Raw genomic sequence first — 18,610 nt, 5'->3', positions numbered from 1 at the left:
AATGCCGAAAGGTTTACTACTAGTTCTGGGACATTTTGTATATATCTATATAATATTTATTATCAGGTTTATAATTAATATAATTTAAAATTGATTTATGTTTGCTAAATTCTCGGTAAATGTTTATTTAGTGTTTATAAACACAGTTTAAGAGAAGAAGTCAAACAGACTTTCAAAGGAACATAATAATATAAACATGTGCTCTACCTTTTTCTTTCTCTCTCTTCCTCTCTTGCCGCTTCTCAGATTTTCTTATCCCTATTGTCTTTTTCTTATTTTGAATGTACACACAGGTTTATATGTATGTACAAATAACGGCTCTTGTGTTTATAAAAGTAATTTATTTCAGACAACTAACTTTATATATTAAGTATTTATATTCTACTAATGTTCTAAAAATTTTAAGTGTACATAAATGTTTGACAATGAGATTAATTATTTAAAGAAAATATAAAATGTGCTGTAAATTTAATATTCCTATATTGCTGTCAATTACAATATGTGCAAAATAGAAATACATATATATGTATATATTATATATATATATATATATATATATATATATAAATCTGATAATAAATATTATATACGAGATATATACAAATTAAAAAAATTAGGAACATTAAAAATATGATGACCTTTCTCATCATTTTCGCTGAGGAAAAATCGTCTCCAAATCGCCTCAGGAATCTCCCATTAACGTGTCAAACGCGAGTCATCGGACACCCGGTATATGTATATATATATATATATATATATATATACAGGGTAGGCCATTTTAATCTTTCCACTAAAATTTCTCAAAATCCAAAAATTTAAGACAAAAATGTTTCAGATAAAAGTTGTATGGTTTCAAGGGAGACATGAGATGGTGTCATTGATTTGACCTTGAATAGCCATTTGAAGGTTACGTGAAGGTCAACTTCAATTTCTTAAATGGAACACTATATTTTTTCTTGCATACTTTTGTAGCTGACTTCGAGATCTTTCCAAAACACTACAATAAAATATTATTTAATGAAGTATTTTTCGAGTTATTAAGGCTGCAAATTTGCAGTATTTTGACATAAAATACAAAATATCTTGGGAAATATTCATTTTTCGATTATCATACCTTAATACTTTTATGCACAGAATAATGAGATAAATCAGTTGATGTAAAGAAAACACATAGTTACCTTTAAAAAAAAATATGAAAATTGCAATAAGCAGTTAGATAATTTTTCTTTAAGACTACTAATGTTAAACCGGAGACAAGTAAATCAATTTAAGTCAAACGTTTAAAAACACAATAATATCAAAGTTCGACAATACAACAAAATAAATAAATAAATAAATAAATAAATAAATAAATAAATAAATAAATAAATAAATAGACAATCATATACTGTGAATCAACTTATCATAAATAGGATTTAGATTTTCTGTGTCCCTTTGTAAATTGATGTTATTCTTATATTTTTTAATAAAAAACATCTCCGCTAATTCTCTTTTTCTTCTGTGTTTTTCGCAATGTAAAATCCTAGGTTCCATCCATTTAAAATAATGATCATATTTTGTACGATGTTTGCCAATTACGTTGAAATTGCTATGATGTTGTTTAATATTTTGAAAATGTTCGTTTACGCTTGTAGCTAATTGTTTTTTTGTTTGCTCTGTATATGTTGCATTGCAATCGTTGCATTCTATCAGATACACAACGTCAACAAAATTATATATATATTGTTACGTTCGTGTTCCGACTATTCGTTGATATGTCCCTGAATTGATCGCCGAATATCGAGTCTTCTTTGAATTCAAGTACATCGCGGATCGAACATCGTCGTCAAGAGGCTGTTTATGAATATCGTCGCGTCTTTGTTATTTAGCGTTGCGTTTGGTTCTGGTCCACCTGTCATGCGGTGAGGACATTTCCTCTGTCAGCTGAGACTAGCTTCCATTACATAAAATTGCGTATATTATAATGTAAATAAATATATACTTCTTGTATTGCATTATCATTAAATATTATTTCTCTTATTTATGAGTACGTTCTTTGCGGGCGAATAAGTAAGAGTGCGTGCGGGACTTATACGAATCGGTCTCGAGGACAAAACAATATATATATATATATATATATATATATATATATATATGTATATATGTATGTATTTATGTATGTATTTCAGTATTTCCTTACCATATAATATTTCGATAATTAGGATGGTTTCCTAATTAATAATTTTAATATTTTTTGTTTTTATCATTTTTTATATACAAAAATCATTCAAAAAACATCTAACCTATCTTTATTTTCTTTATTTATTTTTTATCCAGAGTGTTTTACGGATCTAAAATAGATGTCCCTTTTCTCCAACATGATGATATTTCTAAAACTATTATTAAGTAGCGGATTAATTTTTATTGCTGCGACAGCTTCCACTCGCAATGAATATGTATGCTATCAAAAATCAAAAAATGTAATACCAATGCATTACGATATCAAGCTTATAACACATATTGAAAGAAATATTTTCCGTGGGGAATACAATATCAGCATAAACATTCTTAATAAAACTCAACACATATATTTACATTCGGAAATATGTGTTAAGAGTGTGGTTCTAATTACAAATTTTGAAAGATATCATGAGAATCATAAAGATATCGTTTATGAACCGACATATAATACTGAAGAAAACACAATTTATATGTACTTTATAGATGAGTTATCACCAGGAAATTACATCTTAAATATAAAATATTTTGGTGTTGCTGATAAAATCTTTAAAATTTTTGACGTGAAAAAAAAATCTACGTAAGTATATAATAAATGTTTATTAATAAATAAGAGTACAATATGCAATTACATAACACATTGGAATTAATATATTAGTTACGTATTAAATGTCTAAAAGTTATTATATATCGCGGAATTTAAATCTAAAGGCAAACAATCTTTATATTTATTATTATAATAATATGTATAATAGAGTCATAAAATATAATATGTGTTGACGCATATAACATTTATACATTTTCTAAATCGCAATATTTTTATGCTTGTCAAAAATGTTTCATTAATTTATGTTTTTTGAAAATAAAGTTGGGTAAGTGCTCAGCATTTCCAGATAATAGACAAAATTTTTCAAAAAGTACCATGTTTGCATCTACATGATTTATGGTTAGAAGCAACCTTTAACATTTCCATAATATGTAAAGAATGCACGGCATTGTCAAATATGCCATTGCGAAGTACGGAATTAGATGAGCACAATATGATATGGAGACACTACGATCACCATATTACCACACCTGTAATATGGACTGAACACGCAACAATGATTGTGTCTAATTACCTAATTCCTATTGATAACGAAACTCGCAACATTAAAATGTGGTGCAGATTTGAAACTTACATGGAATTTGCAAAAAATGTAGCTGAAAATATCACATTATTCTTTAAAAATGAATGGAAACATTCAAATCATATTTCGATGGTGTCTCATGTTGCAATTCCAAATTTCCATGACAAAGGCACAATAGTTTTCGGACTTGTTCCTTATAGGTGAGTATAAATGCTTAATTACATTAAAAATAAAATTATATTAGTATGTATAATTATATAATTTAAAAATAGGTATTTTGTTTCTGTAAACGTTCAAAATTATAAGAACTTACGAAAACAAACAATTTTAGTAAAATTATGTTTATTTATATTATTAAAAAGTTAAAGTTTACCATTTTTCAATACGCACATAAAGAGGAAAATATGTATGCTAAATCGTACCCTGTAAAATAGATTTAAAACTGCAATAAAGTTATAAAAGAAATGCCATTTTTGTATTTATTTCAAGCTACTGTTCTTTGTCAACGATGCATATTAACAGAAGTTTAACGTTGTTTCTTATTGTAAATTAAAAAATTTTAAAAAATTATTTCGTACGATCACAGATTTCTAAGTCTTAATATTTAAATATAACTTTCAGGGAAACAGATATCATGTACAATAAATATTTATATTCTGTTGCTAAAAAAATCAAAGGAGCTCAATTAGTAGGACATAAAGTGACACAACAATGGTTTAATAACATGATGAACAATCGGTTAGTGTCGAATACTTGGTTTAAAGGACTTATTACATTACTTGCAACGTATGCTGTCAATAAGGTTATTCTTAATATTTTCAACGCTATCTCGCTCTCTTTTACATTTTTTACAATATACTTATGCATTTATATTGCAAAAATTTTTTAAATGAAACCCTTTTTATAAAATCCGTACACATTCTTTGTGAATTGTTTTAAAATATTTAGCATTATATAAAATAAACAACAATGTTTTAAAAATACATTTGTCATATATGTACTTACACATTATAATTTAATTTATTAAAAGTTTTTATTTTTCAACACCATTTTATTAGATATTTTAAATTTTTTATGAAATTTAAAATAAAATAAATTAATCAAAAATTAATATACATAATATTTATTTTAAAAAATTTGATAAAAAGATGTCTGCAACATATTTTTTATTTAAAAAATATGTAATATTTGCTAATTATATTAAGACAAAATTTTAGATTTTATTATTATATTTTTTTTGTGTGTTTTATAAAATGAGAAAGTGGTCATTTTAACAATGAAGTAACGTTAATAATATTAATATCAGTATTTCATGCAAGTATCTTCAGAATGGTTATATCAATAATATATTAATTATTTTTTTCTAGATTTATCCTGATGACAGAATAATAAATTTATTTGTTGTTCAAAATTAACATTACTCTTTTAATTTGGATGGTTATCATATGTGGCCTTCTACTTCAGAAGTTAATAGTTCACTGGAAATTCCCAATTCTATCAGAGGTATACCTAATATAATAGAATAGTCCGCTTACTATTAATATTTTAAAATATATGTAAAATTAGAAGATAGTTAATTCTATATCTGGATTTTATTATATATTTTTTTCAAAAGTACACACACGCGCGCGCGCACACATACACACACACGCGCGCACGCTCCACGCTCGCACGCGCGCACGCACATACGCACGCACACGCACAACACACACGTATGTACGTGTGTGCGTATGTATGCATATTATTTATTAATATTTAAAGTATTTATACATATAAACAATACATATGTGTATGTATGTAATTAGTAACCAGCAGCTACATAGTTTTCTTTAAAAACAATGGGCTTTTTATGAAAAAATATAAATTTTTTGTATTATTTTATATACAAAATTATTGAGGCAAAATCGACGAAAAATTAATATTTCAGAGATATTTACGTTTATGTAAAACAATGTTAAATATATAGAATGTCCTGAAAATATTATCTCTATGATTATGCTATCTTAAAACTTATTGTTTTGATAATGTACATTGATAATGTTATCCTTAAAACATTATTTTAATAATATAATATATATTGCGAGAAATCGACTTATAAATTATTTAGTAGCTTTACTTGCTTGTCTTCAGGAGAATCATATAACTTTTATCTAAAACGTTTTTCTCTAAAATAAATTGTTCAAGTAATTTTTGTGTGGATATTTTAGAATTAAAAATAATTTGTGTATGTGTGTCACTGTGTGTATGCGTGTGCGCGTGGATACGCACGAGTACATTTGTGTGTGTGTGCGTGCGTGCGTGTGTGAGTAAACTATTTAATTTAAAATATCCATACAAGGATTTTTTGAACAATTTATTTTAGAGAAAAACCGTTTTATTTAAAAGTTGTATGATTCCTAAAGACAACCAAATTAACGATGACTTTTTCCTAAAGACTGATTGTCAAGATTTTATGAAGGTAATATATGTTCTTTTTCTTTAAAAGATCTATCTTCATGTTATTATAAATCGATTTCTCGCAATATTTATTACTAAAACAATAAGTAGTAAAGATAAAATAATATATACACAAAGTATCCGGAAATAATCGCACATATAGTAGATAGAGGGAATTAATTGAATGGTCCTTTAAAGTGTTGCTATTTTCGTAAGTATTAACGAGAAATTTACTTATAAAATAAAATGACAAACTGTGCGACACACACACACACACACACACACACTCTTACAGTAAAAAACATTTCACTCTTACGCGATTATTACCTAGTATAAATATACATCACTTTTTTTCAAAAATCACTATATTTACAATTACTATTACAGTAAATATATATTTATAACATATCTTAATTATAATTTTCATGTAAATCGTAGCACCTTTCATACTGCGCATGATGGAACACGCCTTAACTGAAAAAATATTTTGGAAAGGATTTCGCTTATATATAAATAGCACGTGAGTAATTCAATATAAAATATAAAATATAAATATAAAATATAATATCAAAAAAATAAAATTGTGTAACATGAATAATGTTTAATAATAGAAGTTTTATAAAATGTCCCTTATTTTTTGGCTTATTCTTATATTATTTCCTAATGTTTTTTTTTAATATAACAATTCCGCTATTTTCCTAATTCTGCTACTAGATTTATAATTTCATTACTTTTCCTATTAAAACCGTTTCTCGAGAAAGAAAGAATTGTTGTTTTGTTATCACTTTTTTATATACATATACACCCATACAGCACCGATAGATTGCAAAAACATTACAACAATCTTTCACCGCAATATTGCAATATTGCAAATTCACTGCAAAATGTTGCTACATCATTGCTGTTGAATTGCAGTAATGTTAAAATGTCCGCTTTTTGGAAGATTGCAAAAAATTATTTTATTACAGTATTATACCCAGCAAATACCAAGTTACAGTTATATAATTGTTAGTTGTAATTGTCCACTCAACAATATAATTGTTATAATACACGTATTATATTTTTGAGTGGGAAATTACAACTAACAATTATATAGCTGTAACTTGGTGTTTGCTGGGTATATGTATATATATTACAATATATAAATTATAGAATTTGGATTACATGCAATATTTCCGAAATATTAATGTTACGTTGCTACAAGTCTGCTGGAATTTTGTGCACCTATATCTCTGCAATGTCTTTATAATGTTGCATTGCAACTTGCAACATTGCAACGTTGCTGCAATATAATTGCAATAATCTGTGCTGTATGGGCCCATACAGCACCGATAGATTGCAAAAACATTACAACAATCTTTCACCGCAATATTGCAATATTGCAAATTCACTGCAAAATGTTGCTACATCATTGCTGTTGAATTGCAGCAATGTTAAAATGTCCGCTTTTTAGAAGATTGCAACAAAATATTACAACAATATTGCAATGTTATGAATTTGCAATAATGCATTGTTATTGCAACCATAAACTAATATTGCATATACAGGTATATAAATGTAAATAAATCATTAATGAAAATACGTTGTAGTTAATTTATATATATTACAATATATAAATTATAGAATTTGGATTACATGCAATATTTCCGAAATATTAATGTCATGTTGCTACAAGTGTGCTGGAATTTTGTGCACCTATATCTCTGCAATGTCTTTATAATGTTGCATTGCAACTTGCAACATTGCAATATAATTGCAATAATCTGTGCTGTATGGGATGCGTTTACGTTAAATTATAACGCGTCCAAACATATAATACATTTAAATGTATATTTGTCACAAATATTAGTTTCATTAAGTAAACTTTTCATATTAATAACTTTTTTATAAACAATGAGCGACACTTAAAACCTTTTGATACTTACTCAGGAGAGTGATCTTCACAATATAAGTCGAGGTCATTGAAATCGAATGTAGCTCCCCATATCTCATAATTACCTTTAATTTTTTTTTCATAATTTGTTACTTTTTAAAATAATTTATAAATTATTTTTATTCTTTTATTTTTGCTTTTATTTCTTTGTAACGTTCAATTTCTTATAATTTCTTTTCTTTTAATATTATTTTGTGCTACATTTGTTTTTTAAACTTATTTAACATAAATATAAATTTAACGTATAAGACGGGCAACAAGAGCCAAATCGCGGATGACAATGCGTTATCCTAACGAAACTAAATAATTTTTTCGTTAGAATTAAATACCGGTGCACAAGGCACCAAATTTTACTTGGACACGGCCAAGATTTTAAATATGAAATAATCTCATATTTGAGATTTTAATTTCAATACCCCTTTTAACCCCCCTACGGAAAATAAATAAATGAATGCAAGAGAAAAATATAGATCCGAAAATCGCTGAATCGGGAATTCCCGATTCAGCGATTTTCGGATCTATATTTTTCTCTTGCATTCATTTATTTATTTTCCGTAGGGGGGTTAAAAGGGGTATTGAAATTAAAATCTCAAATATGAGATTATTTCATATTTAAAATCTTGGCCGTGTCCAAGTAAAATTTGGTGCCTTGTGCACCGGTATTTAATTCTAACGAAAAAATTATTTAGTTTCGTTAGGATAACGCATTGTCATCCGCGATTTGGCTCTTGTTGCCCGTCTTATACGTTAAATTTATATTTATATTACAGAGCCTTGTTAAAACTCTTATATTGATACACGCTGGCTTAAAAAATGCGTTTGTTTACCAACATTAATATATATAACAGAGAAAAGTATAGAATCGAAAGGATCTGAATAGCTCAGCTGGAAGAGCAGTCGCCCGGCAAGCGAAAGGTCTCGGGTTCGTTTCCCGATTCAGCGATTTTCGGATCTATATTTTTCTCTTGCATTCATTTATTTATTTTCCGTAGGGGGGTTAAAAGGGGTATTGAAATTAAAATCTCAAATATGAGATTATTTCATATTTAAAATCTTGGCCGTGTCCAAGTAAAATTTGGTGCCTTGTGCACCGGTATTTAATTCTAACGAAAAAATTATTTAGTTTCGTTAGGATAACGCATTGTCATCCGCGATTTGGCTCTTGTTGCCCGTCTTATACGTTAAATTTATATTTATATTACAGAGCCTTGTTAAAACTCTTATATTGATACACGTTATTTAACATATTTTTAAATATGTACCACTTATATCTCTTTTCTATTACTTCTCTATTTTTATTTCCGTCCGTCGTAAAGCAATCTTCTTTATATTATATTTCTTTTTTTTTTTTTCGTTTTGTCTTTAACTTTATATTTGTTTTAATTCTTTTTTTAATCATTTTATAACTCTCTCAATACTTTGCTTAAATATAATCTATATTAATGCTAATAATGCCTAAAAATTTAATAAAATTATTAAATGTTATTTAAAATTATGTTATATTCTTTATTATCATAACATAAATATAAGATATATAAATATATAAATAGAAGTGCAATTTTATATTTTGCTTTTTAGTATTTATTAAAATTTTTTGTAATATTAACATTATACAGATAATTTTAACATATCTGTAATGTTTTTTATATATTTTACATATTGTGTAAATTTAGCCAATTACATCGTCAAAGTATTCCGAATTTTTGGGGAGAAATTGCTGCTGTTATAGGGAAACCAAATATTGATCAATTAACAATAAATTATTGGGATGCAGAAAATCGTTGTCCTATCATAAAAATAATAAGAAATTATAAGACCTCTATAAACGAAGTAAGAGTATTCATACAAAATATTGACAAATTAAAAATTGACTGCCTTCCTATAACTATTACTACGCAAGAGTTTCTCGATTTTAACAAATTTTATCATCATATGGTATGCGGGACAGAAAATTTGACAATATATTATACATATATTCCATATAATGAGGACGGTTGGACGATATTCAATATACAACAAATTGGTAAATATCAACCGAGGGACTTGTTATATCTTACTTCTCGTCTTTATTTTACACATACATAATTGCCATTTTCTTATTCTTTCCTTTCTCTTTTTTTTGAACTTAACCTCCATCTCCATTTTCCTTTCATTCTTTTAACAAAAAACAAAACCTACTTTTTACTCTCTTCCGCCCTTTCCTTTCTAATCGTCCCGTCTCCCTTTTCACTCCACCCTATTTCCCATTTTTATATCTTTAAATCTCTTCATCTCCTCGATCCTCTCCTCTCCTATCCTTTTTTTCTGCTTTTTTCCCAATTTCTCTCTTATTACCCTTTCTTCTAGCCACCATCTAACCTACATCTTCATTATCGTCAAGCTCACATTTATCCCAATTCCACATCTCTTCAGCATTTACCTTTTCTCCAAAAAATCCTTTTTATCCACCACTTCCTCCTCCTCCTCCTTCTCATCCATCTCTTCTCCTTTTCCTTCACCTTCTTCTTCTTCTTTTTCTTCTCCTCCTTTTCTACTGCTTCCTTTCTCCTGTTCTCTCTTTCTTTCTTCTCCACCGATCACTTCACCATCGTATCTTTTCTTCTGCCAATACCTCCTTTTTCGTTCCTCTCCTAGCCATCTTCCCTTCTATACTCTCTTTTCCACCAACTATACCTCTCCTTCCGCCACACTACATCCTTTCTCGTTCCTCTCGTAACACCTATTTCTCCTCCCGTGAAACCTCCTCCATTTTCCTTTCTCCACCATCCAGATATCTTCATCAACTCTATATAATCCTCCTTAACCACTTATTCTTTCCTCATTTCCATCCTTACATCCATACTTCTCGACCATATTCATACCTCCTCTCTTCTTTTCCTTCTTTACTACATCATACTACTAATTCCTTTTTCATCAGTTTGTGTACCACCTCGCAATACGTCCACCTTTTTTTAGACTCTCATAATACGTTTTCCTTCCTTTCTTGTCTCTTCTTTCTCTTCACTACTTCTTCTTTTCTTCTCCTTCTTTCTCACCTCTTCTTCACTCCTCTTCTCTCTCTCTCTTTCTCCACTACCGTCTCCTTACCGTCCTCGCCTTCTCCGCACCTCTTAACCCCTATCTCTTCTCTCTTCCTCCTGACCACTCTTTTTCACTATCACCACATATTACTTTACTCTCTTCACCTTCTTTTTCTTCTTTGTTCTTTATCTTTCTTCCAATCAAACTCCCCTCCTTTCCACCTTTCTTTCTTTCTAAGGCACCTCACGTTTCCTTTCCGCTTTCTTCTTCTCCCACTTCCATATCACAAATATTCAGCACGTCCACCGGTCTCTTCACCATAAAGTTTAGTTCTTTCAACTCCTACTTACATAAGTAATTTATGACTTTTTCTCTCTCTCTTTCTCTCTCTCTCTATCATCTCAATCCCATCTTCCATCATCTCCTCACAACTGCCAAACTACGTAACCTGCATTATATATATTATTAATATTATATCTCTATCATATAATATCATTATATATATCATATTATTAAATATATTATTTCTAAGATATACATAGTTTATACGTGTAATATATACACGTTTTCTAAATAACATCATTAATATTAATGTTATATTTTTACAAATATTTTATTCTACTAATAGTAAAAATTATTAAAACAATAATTATATTTCTAAAATTAATAATAATAAGTGCAGGTAACATACGATTTTCGTAACATGTTACCGAAGTAACGTTACATGTTACCGAAATTATATATTGGTTAGCATTAAATATTTGTTATGCACAACTAAAATCAATTTTATTTTATGATATATGATATACATCAATATCTTGCACAGTTTAATTTTTGCTCCTATTTCAAGTATTAGGATGATATTTTTATAATTAATTTTCTATGTGTATTTCATTTTATTTACATGTAATAAATTTTTGATACGATTTTAACTTATAAATTATATATAAAAAAAATATGAAACAAAAACTGAAATTAGTTGAAAAATAGATAAATTAATGATAAAATTATTCAAAACAATAAAAATTGTTAAAATTTATTTATTATTCCACAGGATATTATCGCGTTAACTATGATAAAGAGAATTGGAAAAGGATTAGAAATTATCTAAATTCTCGTAATTACAAGAATATTCATGTTCTTAATCGTGCCCAAATTATCGATGATGCGTTCAATTTAATGATAGCAGGCCATCTCAATTGCTCTATATTCTGGGACATCACATCGTATTTATATCAAGAAGAAGATTATATAGCATGGTATCCTATGTTTAAAGCTCTGGAATATATATGTAATACTTTTCCAGTGATGAAAGAAGAAATTGCATATATGGCGGTAAATATTAACAAAGAGTTATGGCAAAAAGACCTGTTTTTTCGCCCATTTTATAAAGTCGAATTTTAAGACCTCAAATTTTAAATTCTTTTTATATCAAATATGATTTCTAGTCAAAGATGAGAAACTATTACATTCACTTCTTTATATCTCCGGAACCATGTTTATCCTAACATTAACATTTTATTGAGATTAATGTTTCATCTAGTAGTATTATTTGCGATGAAAGAAAGTTCAAGGTCCCAAAAATGGGTTACATTTGCCATCACTCTTTCAATGAAACTATTATGTTTTAAATATTTGTATATACACTCATTGATCACAAATAATTTAAAAACTTAGAAAAATATATCTAGCAACAATGATAATTTACATACTATTAGTAAATAAATACGCAAACAAATTCAGTTTGAATAATCACTCACCCGAAGAACTGTCCGAAAAGTATATGATTTTCACTACTGCCAATATTATTGGTGTATAACATTTTTATTGGATATATGTATAGCAAGGTGCTTAAAATATTTGTCAATAAATTGCAATTATATAGGCTTTTTATAAATATTACATGTTAGTCATTTAAAAAATATAAAACATATATAGTTAGTAAAATTTAATTATATATTTCTCAAAAAGATATATTTTATACCTTATTTAAAAATAAAATATAATTGATAAATAGTTATAAAACTTTAACATCAATCAAATATTATAAACATTTCGCACAAATTAAATAATATTTTTGCGTACATATATAATACATATGTATATATTTGCACGTACATATGTACATGAAGAGATAGCATCTATAAGTGAATTTGTATGTACGAGGGTCATTTGAAAAGTTTCCGGCCTCATCGACATAAAGTAATTATAGAAAAAAAATTTCTTTCACCGTCCGACAGATGACCTTGATATATGTAAACCATAAAAATTTCAAGTCATTCTGATCATTACTTTGTCTATGGCACTCTTCCAAAGTTCCAAAAATCCTGTTTCGTCGGGATAACGCTCGGGTTCACACGTGCATGGTCGCAATGTAAAAATTGAACGAATTGAAGTTTGAATAGCTTCCGCACCCACACTATTTGCCAGATCCAGCTTCCAGCGACTTTTTCCTGTTTCCTAAATTGAAAAAATTTCTCGAGGGAAAAAAATATGGATCAAATGCTGAGATGGAAGACGCTGTAAACCAGTATTTTCAGGTTTAGACAATCAATTTTTTTGACGGTTTAAAAGGATGGAAGAAACGTTGGACCAAATGTATCGAGTTGCAGGGAGACTACATGAAGAAATAAATTTTGTTTTGCTTCGAAATATGTGTTTGTCTTAAAAAGGCCGGAAACTTTTTAAATAGTCCTCGTATTTTTGTTTCATAGAAAGAGAAAATTTTAAGAATCTATTGGAAAATAATAGAAAAATATAATTATTATTAAATACATTTATAATATGAACAAATAAATATATATTTAACGATTTTTAGCAACTAATAAGTGATACATTAAACTATGTACTTAAAAAAATCAAATATGAAGAAATTGGTGATGTAGACGAACTTAGAATATGTTTACGACAAGAAGCTGCAAGATGGGCATGTCTTCTTAATCACATCAATTGTAAGAGAGAAGCCAACAATCAATTAAAACAACATTTCCAAGATCCTTCAAAACACGAGTAAATATTGTTATATATTTTCAGTCTTTCTTAATCAAATTCTCCTGTAGATATCGCCTGAAATGTTCAAATAATTTGATCAAGAAATCTATATGCTATTTTTTAACAAGAAAATTTGATTTTTTTATGTTATAGACTTTTGCCATGGTGGAAAGAATGGACATATTGTAATGCTTTGAAGATAAATTCCGACAAATTGATTAGGGAAGCAGTGTCTGTTGAAGTATCTGACGCCAAATTTTTAGAATACTTGGCTTGCAGTGAAGATACTAATACAATTAATCACTATTTAACATATGAACCTTATACTAAAGAACAATATCAATATTTTCGTTACAGTTTCTTACATATTATTACGAAGCATGCGAATAATCAAGCTATCTTGAAGAACATATTAAATGCTTTCTTTTTTTACGTAAAACCAAAGTAATGTGACATACTTTTATAAATATTTTGTAAAATTGTATTGTGTTTTATATATACATTTTTTCGTTTTTAGACAAATTGATGTACCTATAGCATTAATTATTATGATTAATAACGTATATTCCGTAAATCTAACTCAGGTAAAAATTTTACATGTTTATATATGTATACAAAATATGATAACAATGCAATGTTAATTATTATTATTTAATGTTTAAATAATTTTGATAATGTTATAATAACGGTGTTTATTAATAATGTTAAAAAATAATACATTTTAGGAAATAAACAAATACGTTAAATGGGTGAAAAACAATACAGATATAAATTATGGAGTGAAAGGAAGGGTAAATTTAATAAATATTATTATGGAAAGCGAAAGAAAAAAAATATTTTTTTTTCTTCTTTATTAAATTCTAAATATTAATTTTGTGTCTGTTTTGTTTATTATGTAAACAAGATATTGATTTCATTATAAAAATCTTTGTTTGTATTTATTAGGATTTCCTAGAGAAGAATTTGGACAAAATTGAAAGCAAGATAACAATTCGCAACAATCAAATCAAAAGACAGATAGAGCTGTATTATGATTGGTTTTACTTTTAGTGGAATTAAAAAAATTGCATCTTTTTGCATGCGAGGATATATTTCATATAAATAATTTTTTTATATTGTACGTACTATTTCTTTTACTGCTTTAATTATTGTTTATTTAGATGTATTACTATGCGATGCTTCTGTATTTACAAATATTTATGACTACATGCATCAAATTTTTCATTTTTTTGCGAATTTGCTTGATGTAGTTGAACATTGCTTATCTTTACAAGAAAGTAGCCACATAATGTTACTATAAATGTTATTGTTGGATATAAAATAAAAATATAAATGTATAAATATAAATAATATATATATATATATATATATATATATATATATATATGTTTGTTAAATGATAAATGCACTATATATTTATTATGAATTACATATTGACTTGTTTTTAATTTATTTACGTAAATATATCTAAGTATACGTTTACGCACACACTTACACATATACACACGTACTGTACATCCTGTACCTCCTGGGCTGTTTCTTAGGGTACATACACGCGAAAGTACTCGCTCGCAAAATCATAATTAATTACGATTGTCCGCGCACTAATCTACACGAGATCACGTGCAGCATTTTGTGCAACATTTTACATTCTCGGCATTAATAACACGCAACGCACACTTTATTATGTTGCAAATATTAAATTACGTGATTAGATATTTATGTAAACGTGTTACAACATAGTTCATAATTGATCTATATTTTGCGACATTTTATGGCATTGCTGATTTCATTCTAATATATAATGTTAATTGAATAATAGTTAATTAAGACGTGATCTTTGAAGATATATAATCAAAATTTAATTTTGCACGATAAATTTCAAAATAGAAAATTTGTGAAATAAATGTATTATTCATATATAATAATCAGATTATATTAAGTTTATCATTGTATAGGCAAATAACTATCGGTATGATAATTCATATGTTATTTATCATAGAAAATTATTTAATTATGTGAAATAATCATTGCTGACTGTAATAATTAGATAGATTAAACGTATTTTGAAAGATACATAATGCGACACAGAGCGATTCGCGTTGATACTTCTTGCTCAAAACATCATCGTGCAAATGACAGCAAGATCATCGTGTAATTTATTATAAGGACAAGCGTGGAATAATTGGTGGAATAACTATTTTTTTTACATTATATTTTATAAATATTTTTAACGTAACTAAAGATTATATAATTGGTTAGATAGTTGCCTCTTTCAAAATATACGATTTTAACAGTAAAAATTATTCCTTACAAATAAAAAATTATTAATACATTTATTTATTACATACATTATAAATAATACAATCATAGATTTATTATAATATTTCTTTCTCTTTTTCGGAGAATAAAATAATTAAATACATTTCAGATCTAACACTTTTATTATTCGGTTTTTATTTATAAAAAATCTAAGTACTTGATTATTTTTAAAAATTTTAAGCTTTCCATTTCAAAAAAATTTGTTTTTTTATATATAAAGATTTGAAAAGAAAAGATTAAGATTTTCAAACCTATTTAAGAAATAATCATCTATATACGCGCATTGCGTGGATTAATACGGTTTCTACGTGCCACATCTCATTCCGCTGGTACTTTTCATCTCGCAGTTCCCGGTACTTATTTGCTGTTGCAACGACGTACCACAAATTTTTCAAAAAAACCCGGCCGCGCAATAACGACTGACACCAACGTCCGGTTACACTCGGTCCATGGTGAAAAAAAAGAACAGCAAAAAAAATCATCCACACACCGAGGTGTGCCTCCTTTTTCGCCTTCTCGATGTGGCCGTCCTTCATTGCACAATTATGCGACTCACGTTCGGCCATGTCGCGGGAATACGAGGACGGAACACGCGTTTCTGGATGCGACGTAAAACGCGCCGTTAAATTAGCTCCGCATAACGCCCGTCTATTAAAAAAAATTCCGTAAAATGCGATGATGTGCGATTTCATCTTCGCTTGCAATTACGGTGATACTGCAACCGAAGTTGCACGGAGAAACAATTTAGCGCTGATGAAACATATGATGCTACTATACTTTACGAGCGACTCGTAAAAGCCTCGACTTGAGCATCAGGCTTTCATCATCAATTTACCATTTGCCATTTGCTTTATTGATTACCGTATCGAAAGTGATGTAAGGCAAAATAGAGAAACAAAGTAATATTAAAGTGTATACAAATTTATTTTAAAATATTAAATTTTTAATATTAAATTTTAATATCATGTATGTACATGATACGGGAATTAAATAATATGCACGCAAAAGCTTGTTTTTCAGAGAAATATTTGAAAAACCGATTTGATGGTTTTATAAATTTATTGTAATTGTGTTTTGTTTAACAAAATATCATTGAACCACCATTTGCCACTTCTGATACATGTTGCAGCCGTTGTATAAACAATTAATATTATATGAATTTTCGCATAATGTATTGAGAGCTATGTAAATATAAAATATTTATAATATTTTTTATAAAATAATTTAGAAATCGTAAAGCTATATTTTTTTATAGCTCATATTTATAAATCTGATAAATATTAATATGTCCCAATAAAATCGCTTTTATGTTTTATTAATCACATACAGCAGATGCTTCAAATAAATAAATTATAAATATTCCTACATGTGATGATAAAAAAATATATTAATATGATGTAAAGCATCTTTAATAAAAGTCACAAAATAATCGTCGATGAAATGCATATTTATAAAAGATATCATATTATAAGCATTCTATCTCGATATAAAAAGCAATCTAGATACATATATTTATCGACCAGTATCATAATATCGTTGAAATGTCCACCATGTCTCTAACTTGCCTCTCTAGAAACAAACTATGAGATCATTCGGATTTCTACGTTATTCGTGGCACATGGATATCCGATTACGAGACTGTCGGCAATCACGTTTCTTCATTATTCTCGTTTTTCGGGCGCGCGAGCGGAGAACATCCATCCCGAAATAAACGCTCACGTCGCACGGCTTGATAGAAACACGAGACAAGATCGATACGCACACACCGTGCTGTGTGCCGGTTGCCACGCTATAGAAAGAACTCGAAACTGGCACCGACATTGCCGCGTAAATAATTGAAACCACGAAATGGATACGTCAGTCGCCGTGATTTACATGAATGTTTGATACGTCGTCGCCTGCTCAAAATTTTGGAAGCGACCGCTAAACGTTTTCTTCGAGGTGTCTTTTAGGGGGATATCCGTTAGGGATCATCTTTTGTTGACGAGACATAAAAAACGTATTATAACAAAATTAGAAGAAAAGAGGATATTATATATTTCATTATTTATGTATTTTTCTAATGTGATCGCTAAATATATTTTTAATATATTATATAGATATATTCTTTAATATAAATAACGTCTATTCTTTACTTAATATTTGTTTTGTATTTTATTTATATATTATGCATATTATTACGTTGATATTAAACGTTTTTCTTTCGCGCGCACAAAAGATTTCTTCTAGAATAAAGTTTTATAAATATGTAAAAACGGAGATGAGCAAATTGTAAACAGAATTCCACAATCCTTCGCGCTGTTGTATCATGCGGCGAAGGCGACACCGGTGCATGAATAATTGATATCACGAAATAGATGCATCAAGCATGATTTTCGTGAAAATTTAACCCGCCATCATTTTGCCGATCCATCTTAATCGAGATCCATTTCGAAATCTTGATCGCATTTTTCCCGATTGGATATGCATTTTTAACGTTAGTAAAAAAAAAAAAAAAATATGATCTAAAGATACAAATGCATCATACAAAGAATAAGTATAGTCATGTCGACGGAAACCG

The 18,610-nt window shown here is 28.1% G+C and overlaps 2 protein-coding genes across 2 annotated transcripts in view; both read left to right on the top strand.

The window, feature by feature from the left end:
- The first annotated feature begins 2,855 nt into the window (after positions 1-2,855).
- The window catches only part of LOC146720737 (aminopeptidase N-like), a 59,749-nt gene continuing 43,994 nt past the window's right edge, over positions 2,856-18,610 (top strand). The window contains exon 1 of the mRNA XM_085488084.1: positions 2,856-3,547. Coding sequence (XP_085344210.1) covers positions 3,222-3,547 — 326 coding nt within the window. The 5' untranslated portion in view covers positions 2,856-3,221. The remainder of the gene's footprint in view (positions 3,548-18,610) is intronic.
- Positions 3,973-15,007, top strand: LOC114944767 (aminopeptidase N-like). Its single transcript, XM_085488093.1, has 10 exons — positions 3,973-4,149; positions 4,715-4,850; positions 6,222-6,303; positions 9,390-9,739; positions 11,792-12,072; positions 13,556-13,746; positions 13,882-14,172; positions 14,246-14,312; positions 14,454-14,519; positions 14,674-15,007. The coding sequence occupies exons 2-10, from the start codon at positions 4,793-4,795 to the stop codon at positions 14,776-14,778; spliced, it is 1,491 nt and encodes a 496-aa protein (XP_085344219.1). The 5' UTR covers positions 3,973-4,149; positions 4,715-4,792; the 3' UTR covers positions 14,779-15,007.

This window comes from Nylanderia fulva, unplaced genomic scaffold, assembly GCF_048542155.1.
Source record: "Nylanderia fulva isolate GAGA-0341 unplaced genomic scaffold, ASM4854215v1 Scaffold62, whole genome shotgun sequence".
In the NCBI taxonomy this organism is placed as follows: Eukaryota; Metazoa; Arthropoda; class Insecta; order Hymenoptera; family Formicidae; genus Nylanderia; species Nylanderia fulva.
The sequence above is the reverse complement of the archived record's forward strand: the minus strand, read 5'-3'. Positions and strand labels throughout refer to the sequence as shown.

What these genes read in the sequence shown, in the direction of transcription:
- LOC114944767 (XM_085488093.1), top strand. Translation starts at nt 4,793, where the DNA reads ATGTGGCCTTCTACTTCAGAAGTTAATAGTTCACTGGAAATTCCCAAT. An exon ending in AATTCCCAATTCTATCAGAG is followed by an intron (nt 4,851 to 6,221) that starts GTATACCTAATA and finishes TGTAAATCGTAG; the next exon opens with CACCTTTCATACTGCGCATG. An exon ending in TTTTTTTACGTAAAACCAAA is followed by an intron (nt 14,173 to 14,245) that starts GTAATGTGACAT and finishes TTTCGTTTTTAG; the next exon opens with ACAAATTGATGTACCTATAG.